Raw genomic sequence first — 23,211 nt, forward strand, 5'->3', positions numbered from 1 at the left:
AATTGAAATTTAATTATTAAAAAAAATAATTTTGTTTGTTTAATAATTAGTGTTTGTTTGACACTAGAGGTGCCAAGAAGGCAAAATGTTATGTTTGACAAAAAGGGGATGAAAATAAGTGAATCCGTTATCTTGATGTCAAGGAAAATCATTAAAATATTCCTTTTACTTTTTACATAAACTGTCTTTCCTTTTCTCAAAAATCCCTGAAAAGAAACATATATTTCCTTTTCAAACTATTAGAAAAGTCACATATTGAGAAAGCTGAAAACTATATTGGCCTCACAAATTGAACCTTTTGATAGCGAAGAAATTGCTTGTGGACTTTGGACCTGATGCAGTTCTAACAGCATATAGGGCTCCACGTTATTACCCTGAAGACCTACAACCGTACGCTCCTACATTATATACACTAACAATCATTGGGGATAACAGCGTGGGTTAAAGGTTGCATCTCCAACATATATTTTATGATATTAAATATGCAGAAAAGAGGCCTGTGGTCGCGCTACCCGTTAGCCAAAGGGCTAGAACGTCTCCAGACCACCCGGACACTGCAGGAGCCGCTACATGCTTATTTCAGCAATTATTATTTGCAAATCAACTATTTTAATCACTGTTCAATAACACTGAGCGGTATGATAAACCGAAGAGCCTGCGTCGTTCATCTTGTCAGCTGAATACAAAACCATCTCCTGGCTAACCGTAAAATAAAATCCTTTTTAAGGTCATACGTACCTTTTCGCCGTGAGCGTTGTCTTTATCGCTCATTTTTACTGTCAGCTGAGCTATCAAAGAAGTTCAGGTTTTGTGTGTTTATACGGTACCATGTGAAACAACACAAGCCAGATGAGCAGCGCCGCTAAGGAGCGTGTTGAGGCAGGTTGCGCCACCCCTTAAAGCGTCCCCAGGGTACACTGGGTGGGCAGGAAGGGGGCCGGCCCCCTTAATGTTCTCCTCCGACTGCATCCGAGTGAAAGGTACAGTGTAACAATCTGGAAAACATATTTATTCATCCAAGGTGCAGAAGATGTTCTTGTTTTACTCCCCAACATCTGTCACAAACGACGCAACAGCTGCAGGAAAGTTTTGGGGTTGTTTTTTGGGGTTTTGTTCGAGGCGGTGGGCACAATTGTGTTATTTATTTGATTTACTTTAAAAGGAGGTTTGCATAGGTTTATTTATGGCTCGCCCTGGAATCACAGTAATCATTACTAATGACACGGGAGATATGAGCGTTATTGTTGCATTTTCTTTATTTGAGTCAGCAGAAGCAGAGAATTTGGCAGAACAGGTAACAACAGGCACAAAAACAAACATTTTCAAGAGGCTGATTTTTGAGAAAAGCTGCTTGTTTGTGCGAACATGCTCTTTTATTTGCACTATCACTGCACAATGCATAAATAATTTGTCAGGAATATTCAATGGTATACAGTACTAACTGAGAAAATTTATACTGTATCGATAATTCACCCAGAGAGTTACAGTGATTATCTATATTCTATCAGGGTTGATTTTATCAGTTAATCGGTGGCACCTATGGAGAAAAAAAAATTAAATTCATTAATTAATTCTGAATCAGCAAACTGTGTCAGTGTGTGTAAGTTATCTTACCACAGTCATAGAGTGTATTTATTTTATGAAGATCTAGATGACTTGGGCCATCTCTCTGGCCGATGGGAATGTAGGGATCAGGTTTGGGAATGATTGTTGGTCCACCGTCCTCAGAGAAAGCATATCTGTGGAGCATGAAAGGTATAAAGCTTAAAGGAATCTGTAGCAAAGACAAAATCCTCTTTCCATTAAAGGGCAGCTCACCTTCCATAATGCATGAGAGAGCCATAGTCATATGGACTATTGAGATTGTTTGTCACCTGCTTCCTGAAGTTGTGTAACTGATCTGTTAAAAACACAGAAAATGTAGCAAATGTGTTGCTAAAAACCTTCAGAACATTGCTGATCTGGTCCTTCCTCCTCACCTGCCATGATGTTCTTCCACACAATCGTGACATAGTTGTCTCTGTCAGAGCGTGACTGCTCGTGCACAAAGCCCAGGGCGTGCATTAGCTCGTGCGCAGCCACTCCGGACCACATGCACCCAGGGGTCTGCAGGGACAGGATCTGACTTCCTCCGGTCTGGCCCAGAAATGACCAGCAGCTTGGAGTGTGCAACAAAAAAGATAAACAGGAAGCAAGATAGCAGCACACACACACACACACACACACAAAAGAGATCAAGTCACCACTCAAAGCCAACGAAAGGGTGTGTGTATCAGCTGGACTCACCCATATCGAGGCTGAATATCGAGGAAATTGGGCTCATGAGTTCGAGGAATAAATTTAATACACGTCCCAGAGGAAATGTCCTGCATCCCACCCTCTATGGTGATTCTGTCCATGTCATCTACCATATAAAAAATGAATATTACTCATTTTGATTACTTCCATTGCATTTGGAGTGTGAATCCATACTGTACCATATATAGGAGAAATGATGTAGGGCACGTAAACAAAACCATCAATGGCTTTAGGCCAGAGGCAGGCATTGCCGGGGCAGATCAGAGCGCTCCGCAAATACGAGCTGGCGATATCTCCGTCTTTCAGGGACATTCCTCGGGGGAGCTTTAACTCTGTCAGGGTAAAAGTGTCTCGTTTAGTCCGGAGGATAGTCCAAACAAACTTACATTTGCAGGTATCTCAAAAGCTTCTCACTGTTGTTGACAAGCAGGATTTGATCCATGGCCGTCATGTCATCTCGGTCAAGAACTTCATCTGTAGAAGGAGAAGATAAATTTAGCAATCACGCTAAATTGGAATCAGAAGTGTTTTATGAAGCATAAACAAATAGAGGCAATACTCAGCTTTTCCCACCTGAGTATTTCCTTTTCAACCTCACTTTTCCCTCTTGTACTTCTGTAGTATTCTGTAATAAAGATGCACAATTTTCACACCATGGTCAGACCATAAAGGGGCATTTAGTTCACCGTATTTTCCCTTCAGGACTGACCTTCACAGGTAGAGCGTGTGCCTGCGTGAGCAAACCACACAAAATGCCCAGAAGGAGGAGAGTGGAATGCATTGCTGTGTTTCAGACTGGTGTCGCTCCGTCAGTCTGCAGCCCGTCGATACGAGAGCGATGTGCTGCTCACCTCCTCTGGATCTATATACTCACTCCTCCCAGCTGCGCTCTCTACTGATTGGGCGTGTGATCTGTGAGTAAGCACGATTGGGAGTCCCTCATCATTCACCGTGTGTAATTACACTCAAGTCCACCGTTGATCCATAAGAGTTGGTCCCAGTTCTGACCTTGGCTCCTGCCCTGTACTTACTGTAGCTCATGATAAGATTCAGCATTTTCAGAAATGAGATGCTGGGAGCTGTATTGCTGTCATATGTGCTGCAATTCAGCACACGCTATGGGGAGAATAACTGTCCAGCCAGCCCAACAGACTGGTAATTTCTGTCTGACAGCACTGGCAAAGCTCTGATTTTATGATAAACTCCTCGTTGATAACTGTCTCCACAGCAATCATTTGGTGACATTGGTAAATATATCAAAACAAACTCTTATCCCCCTTCAAATATTACTTTTATTTCTATGCAGGGGCCAATTTAAAGGGCAGTGCTGGAAGAAAGAATTTCATGGGTTTGCAATTCTGAAATCTGGCATCCAACCAGTTAGAAATAAAAGTGTTCCCATGTTTCTTCTGTTGATAACCAGTGAAAACTGGCATGTCATATGACGAATATGAAGATAAAGGCAACAAGGATTCAGTTCAAATTCAAGGCATCATTCACTTATTAGCACAAATGCTTGTCTGTATATTTTGAGTGGATCATGAAAGTGTCTCTCATAAAGGTTTAGAGGTCAGATTGTGATGTTCTTTAAAAACAGGACATGCACTCAGATGAAATGCTGCTTGGAAGCTTCAATAAATCTTTATTAAAACTGTTTTCATATCATGACATCACTTTGTTACACTGGATCGGAGTTGGTCGTCGTCTCACATCACCTCAGCTTGGTCAGTCCATGTCATCTGCAGGAAGACAAAAGAGATTTAAATATCGGAGGATTGGGCGGCGTGATATTATTGGGTGATATTGTGGAAAATTTGCTCCTGACCGCAGTCGTAAAGCTTGTTGATTTTCATCTTGTCGATTTTGCTGAGGGAGGTGACCTGCCCCAGCCTTATGTTGTTGCTGTTCTTCGGAATGATGGTCGGCTCTCCACTTTGAGAGTAGGTGTACCTAAAGGTGTACGTGCCACATTGTAACACACGCAGCACACTGGAGTTTATTTATCGTTTTTTCCAGTATTACTCACATCCCAAAGTGCATGACTGAGCTGTAGTCATAGGGTAAGTCCAGCGTGTCTGTTCGGAATTTCTCAAAGTTTCTCAGCCGATCTGTTGGAAATTTTTATAGAAATTGTTGGGATTATTTTGCCTCAGTATAAAATCGGCTAAAGAAAAGATCCTGCAGTACCCCTCCAAATGTTTGGCCACATGATGGTGACGTATTTGTCCCTGTCAAAGCGGGACTGCTCGTGCACAAAGCCCAAAGCGTGCATGAATTCATGGGTTATCACTCCCAGCCGGAGGCAGTCAGGGTTCTGGAGGGACACGGTCTGCCTGCCACCGCGAATACCAAGGTAGGACCAGCACCTGCATCATTGTTAATTGAAAGTGCATCTGTTTAAAACAGGAATTGGTACACAAAGGAAACTTCACTATTTCTTCAAGAAAACCCTCACCCAGACTTTGGCTTTATGTCGATGAAGTCCTCCTGGTGAGTCCGAGGCACAAACCTCACACAGGTGCCTCTCTCTATGCTTTCCATTCCTCTCTTTATCATCCTTGACTCCAATTCAGCTGTTTGATTAAATATTTTGAAAGAATGTGCAATGATGTAAATGACGCTGTGTTTGCGTGATGATCACACTGATTTGGGTTTAAATTATTTTACCCGGAGATGTAAAATTACATACTGTAGTTAGGGGAGAGTCGGTACGCAACGTACACAAAACCATCCACTGATTTGGACCACAGGCAGATTCGTGCAAAGCAGACTTTAGAACGTCTTCCCGTAGAAACTGCAATGTCTCCATCTCTGAGACTGGAAGCGCTGTCTATGAATTGGGGGGCTTACAGAAATGTCGACAAATTAAATCCTTCACCTGAGGGTGAGCTTTGTATCAACATGCAGCATAGCAGAATGGAATTCAAGCTAAATAACTGCAACACAACATACCATGCATCTCGTTGGCTTTAATGATCTCGTCCATTGCTGTCAGATCACCACGCACTTCACGTTCTTAAATAAACAACCACAGAAAAATCCTGGGTTTTTTTTCCTTGGGAATTTTAGTTGCACTTATTAAAATAAATTCTATTTACCTTTATATCCAACTGGGACCCATTTTGGGCTGAACAGCAATTTCTGGGGGAAAAAAATAAAAAAGATGTCAACAATTCTGGAATAGTTTTTGTCCCTATTGCAGCCTTGTTACCTGAGCATGCACAGCCAAGAGACAGGTGGAAACCAAGCACAAGAGGACAATTCGCTCCATCTTTGCCAGTCAGGTATGTCTTCAGCATTGTCATTGCACCTGCACTAAAACCTAGCTTTATAGGAGTCCCCAATCACTGTCCATAGATAATACCCAGGATTACGTCAGGTAAATTACAGGGTGATTGTTATTTGTTTGTGAGTGACTTTAATACCCAAATTAGTTTGATTCTTTCATAAACAACGACTCCAACAGCAAGGTAATGTGAGGTCTCACTGAGTTAAATAACAGCTCCTGTTCAGTGGCTGGCTCTAAATGAAATGGTTCCTTGTTTGGCAATGCTTTGGTGCAATCATAGGCTTTAGGTGTCTGCTGTTTTCTCCCAGCTGAGACTAAGCTTACCTACGATTTACACGCTGCTAATTTAAAATTATGTGTTGCTTTTTTTATTTTTTATTTTTTTAAAAAAACGTTCGTGGCAGATTTTCAATCGAATTTGGAGCAGAAGAAAGAAAAAAAAAAAAGCTGACGCCCGAACAGGGACTTGAACCCTGGACCCTCAGATTAAAAGTCTGATGCTCTACCGACTGAGCTATCCGGGCTCTGACGGGGTCCTGGAAGTAGGTTTCATAAAGGGGCCATAAACTCCAACAGGATTCTCAGTTGAAGCAAAGTATTGAATCAAGGTAGCATGACCGCATGTTCTGGATATACATTTGATGCACAAAATGCTAAATCTACGGTAAGTTGAACGTGTGATGTGGTGGCAACTAGACTACTTAGTGAATTAATTGTTGGCTCACTAGCGACGGCGACAGAAAATGATCGAACAATAGTATTACCCCAAATGACAAATCTAACAGTAGTTTCCACTAATTTCCCTGCAGCAGCAAATTAAAGAGCTGCAGCAGGCTATCCAAGACAGTACTCACAAACTGGAAGATATCCGTCAGAAAAGGCAGCGCGCTGAGGAAGACATCGTCGCATTGTATGTTTGTATTTCTTTCTTTGCACCAGTGTTCAAAACTGACACATTTACATATAAAATCGTGTAGCCAAGACAAATCAAAACCAGCTTTTCGTCAAAAATGATTTTGTCTCATGTACTTGTACAGCATCAGCGTGGCTAAGTTAGTGCCATCTGTAAAGAGGATAAAGCATAAATAGAAATATTTAAATGTTTTCCACATATCCAGCACTTTTTAAACTTAAATCTTAAGTATAGCAGTAAGTAAGAAAGAGGCAAGGATGTCTACGTTTGAAAGAAAGAACATTTCAGCTAAATGCCATCACAATGCACTGTACATGGGGGACTTTGTTCCATTGGCTTTTGCTTTACTATCTCACTTGCAGCACCAAAGAAAGTGAGCGGAGACTAGATCTGATTATGGAAAATGGTGAAATTGTGGATATGTTGCAGCAAGTAGGTCATCTTCTGCAAAGGGAGCGCGATCTTTCTGAACAGATGCATGGTGAACCCTCTTGGAACAGGCAAGATGCTGTGTATACTGTATAGACCTGAAGTGACCTCAGGCAAGTTGATTTTATTCTACATTTGCTGTTTTTAGGTGCCAATATGATGATTTACATGAAAGAAAAACTTGCATCTCAAACAAGGAGAGTTTCCTGGCTGCTAAAATCATGGAGGTCAAAGAAACTCTGGCAGAGGTCAAAAATGCTAACACTGCAGGTGAGGGAAGAAATTGGATGTCTAAAGCAGTACTCAAGCACAGTAGTTTAAATAATTCTATCTTTGTGTGCCAACAGCACAAGCTCTGATCCAAGTACCAAGTAAATCAAAGAGAAATCAGAGGAAACCCAAGTGAAATAATGTTTGATATCTTTATAAAGTATCTTGAGTAATATTTGGGTTTGTGTGCATGCTGTTTCACCTAATAATGTGTTTTTATGTTGTTTTTGAAGTGCTTTTGCTTTAAAGGGTTAGTAGATTGTTAACATAACAACAGGCAATATGTGCTTCAATACTTCTGGGATTTCATCTGTAAAAGGCTTTATCTGATTTATGAAGTAGCTATCTAAATCTTTCAATTAGACATTACGCTTTTCTGCTTTCCTGCAGTTTATCCAATTTGTAAACTTCAGTAAATTCTAGGTACTTTGCTTAATGTGAATCAAGGTAATTTATTTGTAACCATGACCCAAATAATAAGACCTTCTTTTCTATTCTAAATAGGCCATTTCCCAGCAAGCATTTAGTATTTTCTGGACTTTTAACCTAACAATTGAGACCATAGACAATAAACCAACCCAGTGAGGCAGAAAATCAATTCATCAGGGTCAATTTCAGGCCATCTTTTATTAATTCTGGACATTTCAGACTATCCGGTCATTTCAAATTTTCTTTAGTTTTATAATCATTGTACATTTAAAATCTGTTCTGTATTTTGTACTTTACAGGATATGATGGCTTTCCCTATACATCTACTAATCAGTAATCTGTAACCTAGTAATTGTTTCCGTGTAAATAAAGACAGACTGAAATGAGTTGACTACACTAATTATTCTTTGAGCATTTGTTAATATTACTCAAATTTCTGTATAAATATGTGATTTATGTGTTTTATTTAACCGTGTGTTTTTGAATTCATCATCTTAGTGTTACTGTCAACAGTTTCTTTTACACTGTTTCGCTTTATAATCAAAGCTGATATTTTAAACGCAATTAGTTTCCACATTGGAGGAGGAACGTGCGCTTCGCGTTGTTTTTGGGACATTTGGGCTTCCGTACTTGTGTCTGCACTTTCAATAGCCTCTAGTGAATTTCCTTCAACGTCTAGCTTTGAGAAATTCTGTTCTGGTAAGTATTACCGTATATTGAATGATTTATCTTTCACTCTGATCATGTAACAGTCCCTAAATGACCTGATGTAAAAGATGAAACGGCAACTACCGAGCTTTAGGTCGCTGGTTACATGTGCCCACGGTTACGTCAGTTGACGTAGCGCTAGCATTTTTATTTTTTAAGTCAAAGGAGTTTGTGCAGTGTTGTCAGCTCGTGATAGTAACTATATCCGTCAAACGGGAAATTATTGCTATATATGTCGGATGACATCAAAACTAGTATGCTCATTTGTTTTGTAGTATTTAAAGAAGAGGAAAATCAGCAACAATGACGAAGTCAGTCGAGCAGCGCTCAGTTTTCGACTTGTGTCCAAATGATGAAGTTCTGATCGGGCTGGCGAAGGTAAACTCAGCCCTGCAAACTCTCTGCAACACGGCTACAGTCCCTGCAGGTTTGTATGACTTGCAGCTGTACATTCTAAAGGGGTGACGACGTTGGTGATCCATATCTTGATGTGTGTCCTAATATTGTGTATCACACAGTTCCGACGGCGATACAACATGAAAGACAACGGGAATCCAGCCTGTTAAGAGAAGTGTCAGACAAGATGGTGTGCTTAGCCTGCAGATGCACCTTTACTAATCGTGAAGATCAGGTATTCTTAAGATTTGTTTCATACTAACATAAATGTAATGCCCAGGAGTTGGCTTTTCCGTTTGAGTCATTTATGCGTTCTTTGGTATGTTAGGTGGAACACTACAAGCTCGATTGGCATCGTTTCAATTTGAAACAAAAGATGCTGGGAACGTCGCCAGTTACAGCAGAAGAGTTTGAGAAGAAGACTGGAGAGGGTGAGCAAAAGTAGCGTTCTGCACATTTATGGGGCTTCTAACAAGAAAGCAACAAAAGGCTGTTTGAGATGTCAACACCATTGGTTGATCTTCCAGTTATTGATTTGTAGGTGACGTGTCAAGTATCTCGGGATCGGAGTCTGATAGTGAGGAATGTGCTGACAGCGACGACGGCAATGCTGCGGATAGCGAGGCCTCACCTGAAAGCTGTTTGATTATGGGCCGGCGTTCCACCAAGCTTATTTTCCAGAACTTAGCAGGACAGTATCTATCAGTGCATCGCTGCATCCTGCAGGGCAAGTCTGCTGAGGTATGGAGACAGTACTGTTCCCTCTGTATAGACAGAACCTTTTATAACATTTTGTTTCTGTTGCTCTTAAGTCAGATGACGAGCAAGATGTAGGATCATCCTTAAAGAACATAAATAAGACGACTTTGTGGGCAATTCTTATGGCAGGTGGAGGACACTTTGTTGGTTCTATATTCCAAGGGTGAGCTCTAGTTTTTTTGTTGTCACTCCTCTTTTATCTTCAGCACAAAATCCATCTCAAAATGCAATTTAGCTCTACATTGAGCCCAATCAATGGTTTGTATTTTATAGAAAAGAAGTCCTTCATCACAAAACCTTCCATCGATACACAGTCAGAGCGAAGCGAGGCACTGCTCAAGGACTAAGGGATTCTCAAAACCGAAGTCATGCACCAAAGTCTGCAGGAGCTGCACTGAGGCGACACAATGAGGCCGCCTTAGTTAAGGTAAGAGTGTTTTTTAAATTTAATTTCTTCCCGTTTTATGTTCTTATTTTTTTCCCTTTCAAAGTTCTTTTTGAAGCTCTAATTTGGTATAAATTATTTTCATGGAATGTTGTACTTTTCCACAGGACATTCAGGAGCTTCTGGTTAGCTGGTCTGAACACTTGAAGGAAGCCTCTGCGATATTCATCCGCGCCCCTAGCTACAACAAAAGCATTTTTTTTGGTAGCCGCTCAGCACCATTTGACAAAAAAGACCCAAGGATCCACTCAATCCCTTTTGCCACACGTAGAGCAACTTTTCGGGAGGCACAGAGGGTACACGAGGTGCTCTCCACCATCCATGTTTATGGTAAGCTCAGTGACATCCTTGATAATAACATGTTATTTGATTGTTGTCCTGTGTCCAGGATATAATAAATACTGTGTGCATATTGTGTTGATTTTAGGAAAAGACACAGACGTGTCTGCAATCTTGAGTCCATCTAAGAAGGTCTGGAAGAAAACAGTCAAACATGCAACTCAGGCAAAAACAGATCCAGACACAGGTGAATTTATAAGCATAAAATCTGCATAAATGCAAAAAAGATTAATAATTAAGATAGCTTTTTGTTCTTTTAACATGACTGAAATATGGCATATAACATTTTCTCTTTGTCTCTAGTCATGGCAGAACACCAAGTTTCATCTGAAGAGGAGGGAGATGAGATCCAATTGAAGATGGTAGAAGTGACTTTAGGGACACTGGACCTCCGTGAGTCTGAAATCTGCCCCTCCAGGCATCAGAGGAGGAGGAGGAGAAAGGAGGGAAAAATAATACAAAATCATAGCAGTCCAGGTAGAGTGTGTTGATTGTATAGAAATTCAAGTATATCATCCTTATTGATCCAGTAGAACGCCTGTTTCTCAAATTTCAATTACGGTACCTTTTTGACAGAATTGTGTGACGCGGCAGCAGATGGCATTAAAGAGGACATGTTGGAGGCTGCAACAGGAGACGAAACTGAAGAACCGTCAAAGACAAATAAAGAAACACAAAGTAAGAAAAAGGAACTATTGGTGCTTATCTCTTAGTTATTCTCTTTCACCTTGATGTGTTTGTAATCTTCATAATCTCCTTTTGTTTTTTTAAAGAACCTGCTGATGATTCGGTGGAATACTGCCTGAGGGACTCCTTGTTTACAGCATGTAAAGTTGGAGATGTAGACACCCTGTACACACTCCTCCAGCTACCCACACAACCAACAGACATGCAGGAACAGTCAGACAGCCACTCCTCTACTGGCTCCAATCCTCTGTCGCTGCTTAATGAGCCCCTGGACTCGTCAGGGTTCACCTTGCTGCACGTTGCCTCAGCCGCTGCACAAAAAGAGACTGTCAGGGTGCTGATGGACGCAGGAGCAGACCCAGCCTGCAGGTGTGAAAAGAGTATTTGGAGTGTGACACAAAAGCAGTATTTTTGGCCAGAATAAATATTGTTTTTATAATATTTGTTTACAGGGACAGAAAAGGGCAGCCGCCGTATATTGTTGCCCCTGACAAAGACACGAGAAACGTCTTTCGTAAATACATGGCTGACAATCCTGACAGATATGACTACAAAAAGGCCCAGGTGAGGACAATACTGACCGAAAATGTCCATTAAATGCACTCGTCTTCAAAACTTTTACACTTGCCCAACTTAAGGTCCCTGGACCGCTAACAGCAGAGCTGCAATCCAAACATCTGGAGAAGAAAAAAGCCCAAAAGGTTTTGAGGAAACGGCGAGACAAAGAGCAGAAGGAGGAAAAGAAAAAACAAGAACTGGAGGCAGAAGAAAAGAAGAGGTTCGCTTGTCTGAGTGACCGTGAAAAGGTGAGTTAATATTGAAATCTGAGTGTTCTCCCACACTTGAATTAATCACCTTCACCATTTATTTTATTCCAGAGAGCTCTGGCGGCTGAGAAGAGATTAGCAAAGCAAGTCGCTGCGACTGCCGTCGACCTCACAAATGTCAAGTAAGGTCCATTGAGCTCAATTAATATACATCGTCATTATATTAAGCATTACAGGCAATGTTGAGGAAAGTGTCCGTAACAAATGTGTGCCTCCCCTTTGTCTTTGCCAGTAGATGCTGGTCCTGTGGAGAGTCTTTGCTTGGCAAGATTCCTTTTCAGTATTCCGAATATTCCTTCTGCACCACTCGCTGTGTTCAAGCTCATCGTAAAGCCAACGCGCCTCCTGGCAAGACCTAAAGAATATTTGGCTTGTGTTTGCAAGCAATTGTCTGAGAAAAACTTGTCCAGTCGACTTTGGCCAAAGCAAACGGTGTAAGAGTATTGCAACTTTTTTCATGTCGCCTATGTTCCAACTGGATAATTTATTGTCTAAAAAAGGTGGGGAAAAAAACGCAAATCATTGTTTTAGATGAATGTTTACAGATGACACGAAAATGATCATTTGAGTGAAGCTGCTGTGTAAACTGAACTGTGCTGGTTTCAGTCAAGTTAAAAAGGCTGAGTAATAGAGGGAGGTGGAGTAAAGACTCAGTGTTTAGTCAGGACCACTGAGCAGCGGACGATCTATGAAGAGAACCCAAAGATGCGCGGGAGCCCCCTCGAGCTCCAGCACGGTGATGTTGTTGGGTTTGGTGGCGCTGAGCAAGGGTCCCGGGACATAAAGAGTCTGTTGAGGGCCCCTGGAAGGCCAGTATCTTCCCAGGTTAATACCATTAATCCAGACCTGGCCCTGATAAAACAAAGATATCTTTAGAACAGACATTTCTATCAAATAAATTGCTTTACTAAGAACTACCTTTGTCCATCCATTGAGCTTAAGAAAGGTATCCCAGGCAATGCCGTTGGGCTGTAAGGTCCCTGTGTAGAAAACGGGCCCCTGTGTGGGCTGGTTGTGTGGGTGGTCGAACTGATGACTGTCTGACTGAGGCCATCCTTCAGAGATGACACCATCAATGTTCAAAGGATAGATCTTCCAGTCAGTCAGTATGTCTTTACCCAGAATCAGGCTGCTGACGAGGCCCTGCAATGCAGGTACCGGTTAATGTGAACGGACTAAACAGAAACCCAAGGGTCTCCCACAGTCATGGGTCTTCCTTACCTTGTAGTCATTGATCTTACTGCCAAAATTCACCCTCCCCATGTTCTCCACCAGGATGTCCACAGTGTCTCCCTGCTGTCCGGTGATGTTTATTACCAGTGCGTTGTCTCTCTCCAGCAGGCCCTGGAACACCTGCACATCCAAACACACGCTTATCAAGTGCAAGGTCATAACACAAGTCTGAACATCGTATAAAACGCCAGGCTTTGTCCGTCATGTTTCCCCTCCACCAAACCCAAACAATGTCTTGCTGAATGGCTAATAAACAACAAAGGTTCATTGTAGAGGCTTACCCCATTGATGGATACGTAGGCCCGGTCATGAACCCCATTCAGCGGAGACAGGAGCGGCGTGGGCCACGAGAGGTCTCTGGGCAGCGTGGTCCGATAAAGCATGTACCCATAGTACTGAACACAATAGACACAACGAGATGCAGACGCAACCTTCCAGAAGTTTTCCATGTTTCAAGAGGTTTAGAGCGTGTAACCAGTGGCCTACCTGCTTCACCTTTTCAAACGTCAGAGGGTACTGGGATTCCAGTGGGCCAGCGGGGCAGAGGGTGTCTAACAGGCTGCTGATGTTTCCGACCTATAAACGTGTTCCTAATTCAGATCAAGTGCAGCGTACTATCAGGTGGTGAAACGGCAAAAAGCAACAATACCCTTTTCATCTGCAACAAGCCATAAGCAAACTTTGGAGTTGCCGGGGGCATCGGGCCAGAGGGAACGTCTCTAAACTGGAGAGAGAAACATGGATCATGTGTTTGTGTGTTGAAATCACCGATGCGTCTGAGCGGGCGGCAGTGCCGTACCTGCTTAATAACGTCTCTGATGGCAAACAGCTTCTCTGTGGGGTCTCCTGCCTCAGACAAGGGGGCATCGTAATCGTAGCTGGTGACCACAGAGCGGAACCTGGTGTCGTGATCGGCACCTACAGAAACGTGAACGCACAAATGTTCTGATACCTGATCTAATGTGAAAAGGCTTTTTTAATCCTTTTATTACCGTTCCAGTAACCAAAGTTTGTGCCTCCTTCAAACATGTACCTGAAAAGAAAGATGTACGGATTTATTCGACTGTTAAAACACCATATATTCCCTCATGCAAGGTCACAAATATTACAAAAACCTCAAAAGATTCGTGCCAGCGAGGATCAACTAAGTGTGGCGCTTCTAGACAGATTTGTTGCCAATAAAATAACCATGGCGGCCAAATATGTGATGATGATGTGTGAGACGAGACGTACATGTTGACGCTGGCTCCCATCGCGAGCATTTCATCTAACACTCTGCTGACCTTGCGGGAATCTACCACGGCGTGCTGATCGCCCCAGTGGTCCAACCAGCCGGTGTAGAACTCCGAGTTGACCTGTGGCGTCATTTAAAGCCAATCACAATCGTGCACTGATGAGCGATCAGTCGTTACCACGCGGTGGGATTTTGCAGGTGACGGACCAGGGGCCCCGAGGGCTCGAACCGTCTCTGTCGGCCGAAGGCATCGGTTACGTTGTTCTCTGCGTCAGGAGAGAAATGTTGCGAATTTAAATGTCCCCTGCTGTGAATGTTGATGATGCTGAGGCGTTAATCATTACGGCAACCTGTTCCAAAGTCTATGGTGGCGTATAATCCCTCCAGCGTCCCACAGGTCATTTCCCTGTCTGTGTTCCCATCTGTTGTGAACAGGACCGTCTCTTCACCCAGAAACCAGCGGAACAGTGTCCTCAAGTGACGCATGTAGTTGTAGTCACAGGCAAAATAACTCCCATATTCATTTTCCACCTGTTGGTGAAGACGGTTAATTAAACTCTAAAAAGCCTGAGTGATGACTGATTTCTCTACCTGGACTGAGATGATGTTGCCCCCGTTGATATACAGCCACGGTTTCATTCTGGGCAGCAGGACAGTGAGCCAGTTGCTGACCGCCTGGATATAATCTGGTGCAAACAGGCCAGCAGTGCGTTAATATGATGCCCAAAGAAAAGACCAGAGGTGCAGGTCATACAGTACCTGTGTCGGCCGTGCGGAGGATGATGTTTGGTTTCTGGAGCAGCCATGCTGGCAGACCACCCTGGGGAGTGGGGACATTGGAAGTGTTTAGTGTGTTGACGTCGTCTCCACGACAGTTTCTGCCTCACCATTTCCCATTCTGCACAGATGTACGGCCCCGGCCGCAGGATGACCAGCAGACCCGTCTGGTTGGCCAGATGCAAAAAATACTCCAGATCTCGCCCTCCTGTGAAGTTGGGAACCCCCTCTGCTGTTTCGTGGAAGTTCCAGGGGACGTATCTGAGCGGACATGCGTTGATGAGTTGAAGAGCAGGTGTGTAGATGTGTGTGGAGGCCTGCAGGAGGCTGATCTTACACTTGGATGGCATTCAGGCCAGTCATGTACATCTTCAGGAGCCGGTCCTTCCAGTAGTCTCGCGGGATTCTGGAGTAGTGGATGCTGCCTGAGATGTATTGAAATGGTTTCCCATCTTTAAGGAAACAGTTGTTTTTGTAGTCTATGGAGAATGACCTCATCCCACAGACCTGCAACAGAGGAAAACATTTATGGAAGTTTGAATTTTGCACTGCTCTGACTCCTCCCATGCCGAAATCAAGGAAAAGGCGTGGTTTTTTTTAAAACCTTTTCACGCCGCAGTATTTTGTTTCATTTTACCAAGCTTCCACTGGCAGCTAAACTGGCCACTGTGACGTAGAGCAGGACGCCGGCAGCCATGTCCGCCACCTTTCTACACGCGCTGGAGCTAAAGCCAATTCATGCTGCACTCCTCTGGTGACGGCGCGGTCTTATTTCAGTGATTTTGCTGATTGCAGCTCAGAGATGCGTCGCGCTGCAGGGTCGCTTTTGTTGGTGCCCGCTCCCACAACATCGTCATGTGATGTGAGTGTCACGAGCCCTCGGCGGGTCCTAAAGCCCGCCAAATTCACTGCAACCTTGACGACCCGGGGTGGAACTATAAGTTAATGTAAGGGGAGCGCTTCCCAAATTAGCATCTCAAAGTGTATTTTGGATCATTTGTCAATACTTGTTCGCATTTTTAGTCATAATTATAAAAATAAACACCGATTAAGCAACTGGTCTATTGGACCTATAAATATTTTACTTCGTTAATTGAGTCAACCTATTGGAATTTAAATGCAAAAAAAATGGCATTAAAATGCTAATAATTATATGCATATTTTGCGACGGTTTTGTTTAAAACAGTAAGTGATAATCTATACTTCTTCATGCTAGTTCTTTGTTGCTGTTGACACTAAAAACGCTACAATAACGAAATGCATATTCCCCACTAGAGGGAGCTCTGATTCTTTAAGGAGAACTAAAGTGATAGGTTTGGTATTTACAACAAAAATGTAATAAATTACTACGTTCTGCAAATAAAATGTATATGGAACTTAAATAAACAAATATTTTGTCTAATTCATTTTCTATAAATATACTAAACTACATGATTGTAATAAATGGATAAAGGCTTTTTTGTTACGAAAAGTGTATTTGGTAAAGAATTGTTCTTGAAAACATTGATTTATAAAGTGATTATACGTGCATCATTATTGAAGCCAATGTTGATAAAAGGTTTCCTGCATAACCCAGTGTTGCTATGTACACATGAGAGATTTTTCAGATGTATTAAACCTTTTTTAATTTTTCTATGTCAACTGGACTGGGTTTCTACACAGACTCTCCTGCACAGACTCTTTTCTCCATTAGTCTCCCTTTTAGATTGATTGAGGGTGGGGGCAGCACTCAGATCTGAACGGCAGATAGTAGAAATGTTCTGGCTCTGTGGCTCATTAGCCCACTGTCAGACACTGTTAACAGTCCTGGGAATGAGAGGAGGAATGAGACACAAGGGCCTATAATTTAGTTATGAGACAGTGGCCCCATCATAAAATCTCAGGGTATGTGGGAAATGGGTGCACAAACCACAGAAAAACCACGGGAACCAAGGGAATTGACTGAGCTACTATAGTCGCTAATCTCAAAGTCTAAAGGAAGTGACAGAGTCTAATACAAATAGAGACTGTTTAGCACTCGTCATTGAAATTACACACTAGCAGATATGATCAGGTTCCTGTTGAGCAGTATAGGATCTACAGGCTCTGGATCTAACTGGAAACATACCATAGTCATCATATTTAATGACTACATCAAGGTAAAGACCAGGCCTACCTAATGCAATTGGAAAGGCTGATCCAAAATGTGATGGAAGACAGCAGAATATTCACCCCAGGGTTGGGCGTCACCTCCATGATGTCATCTCTCCAGAGGCTGTAATTTGATTGAGCGCCCACCACCACCACCAAAAGAGGACCTCTTTGTTGTTTCTGGTGGAATAAGGTGCATGCAGAAACACACACACACACACACACACACACACACACACACACACACACTCCAGCTGAAGGGGATTTATGCTTTACATTACACAAAGGGGTATAAAGTACTGTATTGTTTCCATACTACATTATTCATGCATATTCATGATGCAGACAAAAATGAGATTTAGCTTAACAGAACCAATGTTATTACTATAAATTTCTGACTGGCAATATCATGATTTCTATATATGAAAGCAAACCAGTTAAATCTGGGGGAAAATCCACAGACTGCCACGTGCACTCTAATCCATTAAGCCTAATAAGTTACTGTAATGGTGGTTGTTTATGACGTTTTCTACCAAAGAGGAAAATTGCTGTCTTCCTCATAAGGAAAGCTGTGGTGTGATGACGTAGGAGATGAGTAGAACACTAGACGTGTGATTCACACATGTGAATCATATGACATGAGGCAGCGCTTACAGGTCTCCTTATCAGTTGTGAGTTCAGGATGCCATGAGAAATGTGCCCCCTGTTTTCTCAGGCTCTGAATGGATGATGCATAACTGATGCTAACTCATCTGCGGGGTATTCTGAGAAGCTGAACAATAAACAATAACATCCCAGTGAAAATGCAAAGGCGCATTTATGGTATTTCCGAACTCAGCAGTCTGACATGTCTGATTTCCACATCTCCTTATGTAATAAGGTCTGTTAGAGTGCACTGACATTGTGGGAGCACTGGAACCAGAAGATCTATAAACAAACAGGAAGCTGATGGAGGAGCCTGGGAAGCGTGTAAGCTGGCCCTCTATCTTGAAACTCAAGAATGTTGTGTGTCTGGGGTGCAGGAATTCCTGAGCAGGATTGTGTGTGGACAAATTTATTGTTCATTCTAGACTTGGATGCTGCTGAACCCACAGAGGTCAAGCTGATGGAGAGCCTCCTTATGCCAAATTCAACATTAGAGCGTATGTTTAATCAAACATGAATATTTTTAATGACATTTGTCTCATCAGTCACTCATCTGAATTCTTTTCCATCCTGCATGTGACCCACATTCCATGTACCGGTACATGGTTGCACCCCCACTGATTCCTTTTTATGTTAAATATTTACATTTACAATTTTTATATTGAAAGTAAAAATTGTAAAAATGTTACTTTTACACGCATCTTGGGGGAAAAGCAGTAATTGAAGTGAGCACTGATGGATGATGGATTAAAGGGTGAATCATTGCCACTTTCGGAGTATTTTTGTCCAGCCAGCCTGAGTCTATTGGCAGAGGTGTGAGTAATGTTTTCAGTGAGAGACCTGTTGACCCTGCGGTGTTCCAGGAACAGACACATAATTGAATCAATGTGCCACCAGGATTTGTAATCGACCATATTTACACACGAATCTGATGTTTCCCGTGAGAATGATCTGATAAAGATGGGCTCAGGTTTGTGCAATTATAGGTTCCACTTTCATCTCATCCATCCCCAGTTCTGTTCTGTCCTCCCTCCAGTAAGCAAGATAAATATCAGTTATATTTATCACGTTTTACAATCAATTTCAAGCAAACTCCCCCCCTCCATCTGTGTTTGCTTTGTTCTCAGGGTATGTTTGATAATCTGCCCTGACAGCTGCCCTCACCCAGAAAGAAAAAAGAGCTGATCACATCAATTTTCCTATAATTTAATTGAATATGACCTAACACATGCACAACATATCTCAATTGATGGTTGCGCCTTTGAGTATATTTCTGTCTTTGTTATCATTTCATCTGAAAAAAAAAGGTTTTACAGAATTTTCTGCCCTGCTGCAGTTCTACCGGTTACACACAAATCAGACTGAGCTCAGAAAAGACTTCAGAATCACAAGCTTTCACTTTTCCTTCCTTGTAGGTTGTAGATACAAACACAGTGGGTAACGTGGTTTAAAAACGTTATTCCAGTTGGCAAAAGCCCATGTAGTGTATAACCTTATATCAGCTGGTGAATTCCAGTTTAACTCGTTCATTTATTGGTAGTTTCATAAAATGCAGTGCTTGCAGCTGAATAGCAGCCTAATTATGGACTTTCACATTTTATTTAGCTTGACATTTAAGTGAAGATAGAAGTTCCATAATCATGTAAATGAGTAGTGATCAATGGTTTGATTTGTAATTTAGCTTAGTTCACTTCACGGGTGGGTGGCTGTTACGTAATCTAACCATCGTCATCATCAGTTGTCGATAGGAGCATCCATCACGTGCCAAAACCCAGTTTACCCAATATCAGACACGAGGCAGCAAAAGGGCCTTTCATCCCAGCTGAGTGACTTTGCCTGAGGTGTCGTCTACCAGAGGGGGGGTCAGAACAGACTCTGTGTCTCCATTAGACCACCGTATACACAATCCCTCACGTGTCCAGCTCCCTTCTGCATCGTCAAACTGGTTTATACACCAGCATGGAATGGTCATCCAACTGTCAGTCGCTACCTGGGTGCAGAAGCACACACAGACACGGACACAGACACACACACACACACACACACACACACACACACACACACACACACACACACACCCTCTGGCCACCATTATGACTGTATGGAGTTCCAAGTGAACGCCCCAGCTGATGATTATCCACAGTTGCACAATTAGAGGTCAAATTAGTCTCTCCTAGTTCAACCAGTATTATTTGGTCTTGGAAAACAGACAGATTATAATGTTTATTTGGCGCAAATGTGGAATGTCCTCAGCAGATCCCTGTGGCTGTACTGAGCTAGAACTGGCATCCATCCCCGTTTTAATGATTAAGGCCGAATCACCTGAGATGTGACTGCTCGTACATAAAAAGCTCACTATGCCAGTGCTGGCACACTTAAATTCTTCTCTGTTTGAAGAATTGTTCATGTGTTATTCTCCTAAAGTCCTTACAGGCTTAAGAACAATGATTAGTTTGTTTCCATTAAAGCTGCCCCTAACCTCATTATTCAAGACTTATTATTTTTTGTATTTGGAAAACCACAGAAAAAACCCAACTTACTTTAACAAATGTACATTAAAGCTTTCATATTACAGTGTTTTTCTCAGAGCAAATGACCTTATTTCCAATCAGAGCAACTCTATTGTTTGTTTTTCCAAAGATTTTACTTTGTGAATTTAAAGTCAAATGTATATCATTGCAGTTCAAGTTCGGGGGGCAAGGAGTAATGGATTTTAAAATAGTCTAGATCTTAATATTTATGTAAGAGTTTACAATGTAATTATAGTACTATTACAGTACATCCCGTAACTACATATGAAACAACCCAGTAGCACTTCATTATAAACTATGGTACAATTTTGGATACATAATATAAACCCTTTATTATAATACTAAAATGCAGAAGTAAATAATATTGCGTTTGTGGACAAAACATAAAGTAATACTAATGAATAACATAAGTGATACACTATCGATTTTGAACTAAGAACAGTAAGCATTTACTGTTTACATCTATTTTGGTTTCACGGCCAATGCGAATTTTAAAAAGGACGAGTTAAACATTGAAATACACATTCCGGGATAAAGATAAATGAAGTTAGCGTTGTTTAAATGTTTCTTTTGACCCCGGAAATAAGAAGAATGTTTATATATTTATCCAGTTGAATCTTTAATGTGTACTTCCCGGAAAACCATCAGGCTCTTTGTAGATTAGAAAGAGGGCGTATGCTGAGGGGGCGGTCCTTGACTCATCAGGCCCCGCCCCCTCCGCATAATGTGCCGGCTTCATTGAATCGAGTCGGCAGCAGAAACGGAGCTGCTCTGCACTTCTTCCCCGGGACGCTTCAAACTCCGCCGTACACCCTAAAAAAGAACAACGGAATGACTCGTCCCTGAGCATTAGAACGTCTGTGAAGGCGAACGACAAGAAGAGTTGAGTTTATCTCCCCGACGCGGATGGAAATCTTTTGGGAATACAGCTTCCTCTCCTCCTCCTCTCTGGTACCCTGAACTCAGACTACAAAGGGACGGAGGGTCGGGCACCACTTAAAATGGATACGTTCTTTTTAGAGGTGAGTCGGGCTACGAGCTACGTATAGAAACGTTGTCTGGACTAGAATCCACACGGCCCATCGTACCTCCAGATTTAGTTTGTCAACTACGGCGGGTTTTGTCTTTGTTTTAGCTCTGTTGGCATTTCTAAGCTGCTTTTAGCTTCTGCGAACTGTCAGAGACCAAAAAGCTCAGCTGGTCCTTCACAGTTCGACTAATGAGTTTGATGCAGATGTCCTGGGGCATAACTTAACTTTTGCATTTAGCATTTTTAAACATCTCTTTAACAGATTAGACAACAGGGATTTGTTACACCCCCCTTTTAAGATCTATTTTCCTATATGGAAAAGTGATGCAGCATTGTCTGGACAATGGAAGTTTCCTTCCACTTCTGATGTGTCATCTGAAACTATAGGATGAGGCAGCAACACACTTGGAGGTAATGCAGAGATGCCTGCAGGTCTGATTTGTCATGCTCTCCTGACTCAGGGGTCACACACTCACAGAGGTGCAGAGACAGAGTATGTTTGTGTGTTTTCCAACTCATGTGGGGTCTTCGCACTCAGGCTGTGGGGTCCCCACCAGACACGCCCCGCAGCTTTATTATCAGACCATTACGTTTCAGGGGAAAGGGAAAGAACTGAGGTTAATTTGAGGCATAAATTCCTTGTCAGGGTTAATGTGAGGCTGTGCTAATGGAAAATAAAGGCACATCAGTGAGTGTGTGCACTCCACTTACCTCCTTGAAGACATCATCAGTCTGACTTGACCCTCAGTCTTACATTGATGTTCGAGAGTTCTTATTGTAGGGATTCCCTTGGTTTGACTGCTAAACTGATACAGTAGTTGCCAAAAATGCTGTGCCATTTTCCCCCCAGATGTTGCGCAAATATTCAAATTATTACTAATGTATTAATAGTTTTTGCTGTATCAGCCTCAAATTTTAGAACCATGATATCAATGCTTATAAGATATTCTGATTTAAAGTTGTTTTCTGTAGATTTGGAAATGTCTCACAGAGATCAAGGAATTTGGAGCTAAATCGAGGATCAATATTTTAATGCCACCACGTGCACATCTTTAGTTAAAGTGTAAATAAGAAGGCAACCCTACATCTGCTGTTCAGTTAGCACCAGCTATAGATTGATGGTGGTATTTACTAGTTTATAAGAAATTGTTTGACATAAAAAAGGTTCACTTTTTTTAACAAGACTACAGGTCATGACAGCTGCCCACATCCATAACTCATCCGGCAGTGTGGATTTAATCCAGCAGGAATTCTGGATGGGTAGTCAGAGATTAACAACGGTGAAAAGAAGTGCAGTGGGATAAATCTCATGGACGACTCGATTAATATGATTTTGTTAACTAAACACAGTGACAGGGGTTGGTGTGTGCCTGGGAGTATGCTCGGGCCGTGCCAGGTACGAGGGTGTTTACACAGAGGAAACCCCATCCTGTCCGTCAGCGCGGCCCTTCCGCTCAGTAACGGATATAAACGCCATAAAACCATCAGCGACGCCACCTCCATTCTGCACCCGGGCCGTCCTCAGACTGGCTGTAACGGATACCTGAGTGTGCACGTGCTGTCCCATATCTGCTGAAGCTGTGCTCATCCCTGACTTTAATCTGTCTGCAAATGTAATCCCCAATATAGTCCCATACATTGTAGATATTGTGCATCTTTAAAGAAAGATTGATCTCCTTTGTCATGCAAATTCACCCTCACATGTAACACAAGTCCACATATTCTTGGTCTTTCTGGGACATCCTGTTGACGGAGATGAGCCTCGGCTCTACATGTTTCTAAACTTGGTATTTAGTTCCTCCGTAGCAGCAGCTGCTAAAGTCTATAAAGCCGCTCATATCC

The 23,211-nt window shown here is 42.3% G+C and overlaps 5 protein-coding genes and 1 non-coding gene across 8 annotated transcripts in view; 2 read left to right on the plus strand and 4 right to left on the minus strand.

Annotated features, from left to right (window-relative positions):
- Positions 1 to 1,132: 1,132 nt before the first annotated feature.
- he2 (hatching enzyme2) lies at positions 1,133 to 3,132 on the minus strand. Its single transcript, XM_057037958.1, has 9 exons — positions 3,008 to 3,132; positions 2,872 to 2,923; positions 2,713 to 2,772; positions 2,478 to 2,630; positions 2,287 to 2,404; positions 1,980 to 2,158; positions 1,819 to 1,900; positions 1,615 to 1,739; positions 1,133 to 1,537 (listed from the first exon to the last, which is right to left on the minus strand). Exons 1-9 carry the CDS (start codon positions 3,077 to 3,079, stop codon positions 1,524 to 1,526), a joined length of 855 nt encoding a protein of 284 aa, XP_056893938.1. The 5' UTR covers positions 3,080 to 3,132; the 3' UTR covers positions 1,133 to 1,523.
- Positions 3,133 to 3,914: 782 nt separating this feature from the next.
- On the minus strand, positions 3,915 to 5,663 carry LOC130527651 (hatching enzyme 1.2). The gene is made up of 9 exons (XM_057036344.1): positions 5,510 to 5,663; positions 5,397 to 5,439; positions 5,251 to 5,313; positions 4,988 to 5,143; positions 4,754 to 4,871; positions 4,486 to 4,664; positions 4,325 to 4,406; positions 4,124 to 4,248; positions 3,915 to 4,037 (listed from the first exon to the last, which is right to left on the minus strand). The coding sequence occupies exons 1-9, from the start codon at positions 5,567 to 5,569 to the stop codon at positions 4,024 to 4,026; spliced, it is 840 nt and encodes a 279-aa protein (XP_056892324.1). The 5' UTR covers positions 5,570 to 5,663; the 3' UTR covers positions 3,915 to 4,023.
- Positions 5,664 to 6,038: 375 nt separating this feature from the next.
- Positions 6,039 to 6,111, minus strand: trnak-uuu (transfer RNA lysine (anticodon UUU)). Its single transcript has one exon. It is a non-coding gene; the product is annotated as a tRNA-Lys (tRNA).
- Positions 6,112 to 8,212: 2,101 nt separating this feature from the next.
- On the plus strand, positions 8,213 to 12,703 carry ankzf1 (ankyrin repeat and zinc finger peptidyl tRNA hydrolase 1). 2 transcript variants are annotated; one of them, XM_057039204.1, is made up of 16 exons: positions 8,213 to 8,327; positions 8,612 to 8,763; positions 8,855 to 8,967; positions 9,061 to 9,163; positions 9,274 to 9,473; positions 9,545 to 9,654; positions 9,765 to 9,918; positions 10,044 to 10,266; positions 10,364 to 10,462; positions 10,579 to 10,752; positions 10,852 to 10,953; positions 11,049 to 11,331; positions 11,415 to 11,526; positions 11,601 to 11,768; positions 11,841 to 11,911; positions 12,022 to 12,703. In XM_057039204.1, the coding sequence occupies exons 2-16, from the start codon at positions 8,640 to 8,642 to the stop codon at positions 12,146 to 12,148; spliced, it is 2,163 nt and encodes a 720-aa protein (XP_056895184.1). In that variant the 5' UTR covers positions 8,213 to 8,327; positions 8,612 to 8,639; the 3' UTR covers positions 12,149 to 12,703. The 2 variants fall into 2 exon arrangements, with proteins under 2 accessions (XP_056895184.1, XP_056895190.1); XM_057039210.1 differs by having other exon boundaries at positions 12,025 to 12,703.
- glb1l (galactosidase, beta 1-like) lies at positions 11,810 to 15,904 on the minus strand. The gene is made up of 16 exons (XM_057039222.1): positions 15,671 to 15,904; positions 15,371 to 15,540; positions 15,144 to 15,294; positions 15,016 to 15,076; positions 14,848 to 14,942; positions 14,607 to 14,787; positions 14,464 to 14,522; positions 14,256 to 14,377; positions 14,015 to 14,055; positions 13,822 to 13,940; positions 13,672 to 13,746; positions 13,509 to 13,598; positions 13,304 to 13,417; positions 13,011 to 13,142; positions 12,708 to 12,932; positions 11,810 to 12,641 (listed from the first exon to the last, which is right to left on the minus strand). The coding sequence occupies exons 1-16, from the start codon at positions 15,728 to 15,730 to the stop codon at positions 12,447 to 12,449; spliced, it is 1,890 nt and encodes a 629-aa protein (XP_056895202.1). The 5' UTR covers positions 15,731 to 15,904; the 3' UTR covers positions 11,810 to 12,446.
- Positions 15,905 to 21,081: 5,177 nt separating this feature from the next.
- The window catches only part of myo10l3 (myosin X, like 3), a 39,383-nt gene continuing 37,253 nt past the window's right edge, over positions 21,082 to 23,211 (plus strand). Inside the window, exon 1 of one of the 2 annotated variants that reach the window (XM_057038778.1) lies at positions 21,082 to 21,361. In XM_057038778.1, coding sequence (XP_056894758.1) covers positions 21,341 to 21,361 — 21 coding nt within the window. In that variant the 5' untranslated portion in view covers positions 21,082 to 21,340. The remainder of the gene's footprint in view (positions 21,362 to 23,211) is intronic. The other variant, XM_057038771.1, reaches the window with a different exon arrangement.

The sequence above is a fragment of the Takifugu flavidus genome, chromosome 1, assembly GCF_003711565.1.
Source record: "Takifugu flavidus isolate HTHZ2018 chromosome 1, ASM371156v2, whole genome shotgun sequence".
In the NCBI taxonomy this organism is placed as follows: domain Eukaryota; kingdom Metazoa; phylum Chordata; class Actinopteri; order Tetraodontiformes; family Tetraodontidae; genus Takifugu; species Takifugu flavidus.

Coding starts and splice junctions, on each gene's coding strand:
- he2 (XM_057037958.1), bottom strand. CDS start 3,079: ATGCATTCCACTCTCCTCCTTCTGGGCATTTTGTGTGGTTTGCTCACG. Junction 2,773..2,871: donor GTTGAAAAGGAAATACTCAG/GTGGGAAAAGCT, acceptor CTCCTTCTACAG/ATGAAGTTCTTGACCGAGAT. Junction 2,159..2,286: donor GATATTCAGCCTCGATATGG/GTGAGTCCAGCT, acceptor GCACACTCCAAG/CTGCTGGTCATTTCTGGGCC.
- LOC130527651 (XM_057036344.1), bottom strand. CDS start 5,569: ATGGAGCGAATTGTCCTCTTGTGCTTGGTTTCCACCTGTCTCTTGGCT. Junction 4,872..4,987: donor CCGACTCTCCCCTAACTACA/GTATGTAATTTT, acceptor TTAATCAAACAG/CTGAATTGGAGTCAAGGATG. Junction 4,407..4,485: donor GTGGCCAAACATTTGGAGGG/GTACTGCAGGAT, acceptor AATTTCCAACAG/ATCGGCTGAGAAACTTTGAG.
- ankzf1 (XM_057039204.1), top strand. CDS start 8,640: ATGACGAAGTCAGTCGAGCAGCGCTCAGTTTTCGACTTGTGTCCAAAT. Junction 10,463..10,578: donor AAAAACAGATCCAGACACAG/GTGAATTTATAA, acceptor CTTTGTCTCTAG/TCATGGCAGAACACCAAGTT. Junction 11,912..12,021: donor GTCGACCTCACAAATGTCAA/GTAAGGTCCATT, acceptor TGTCTTTGCCAG/TAGATGCTGGTCCTGTGGAG.
- glb1l (XM_057039222.1), bottom strand. CDS start 15,730: ATGGCTGCCGGCGTCCTGCTCTACGTCACAGTGGCCAGTTTAGCTGCC. Junction 14,943..15,015: donor CCTCCGCACGGCCGACACAG/GTACTGTATGAC, acceptor TGTTTGCACCAG/ATTATATCCAGGCGGTCAGC. Junction 12,642..12,707: donor AGCTCAATGGATGGACAAAG/GTAGTTCTTAGT, acceptor TTGTTTTATCAG/GGCCAGGTCTGGATTAATGG.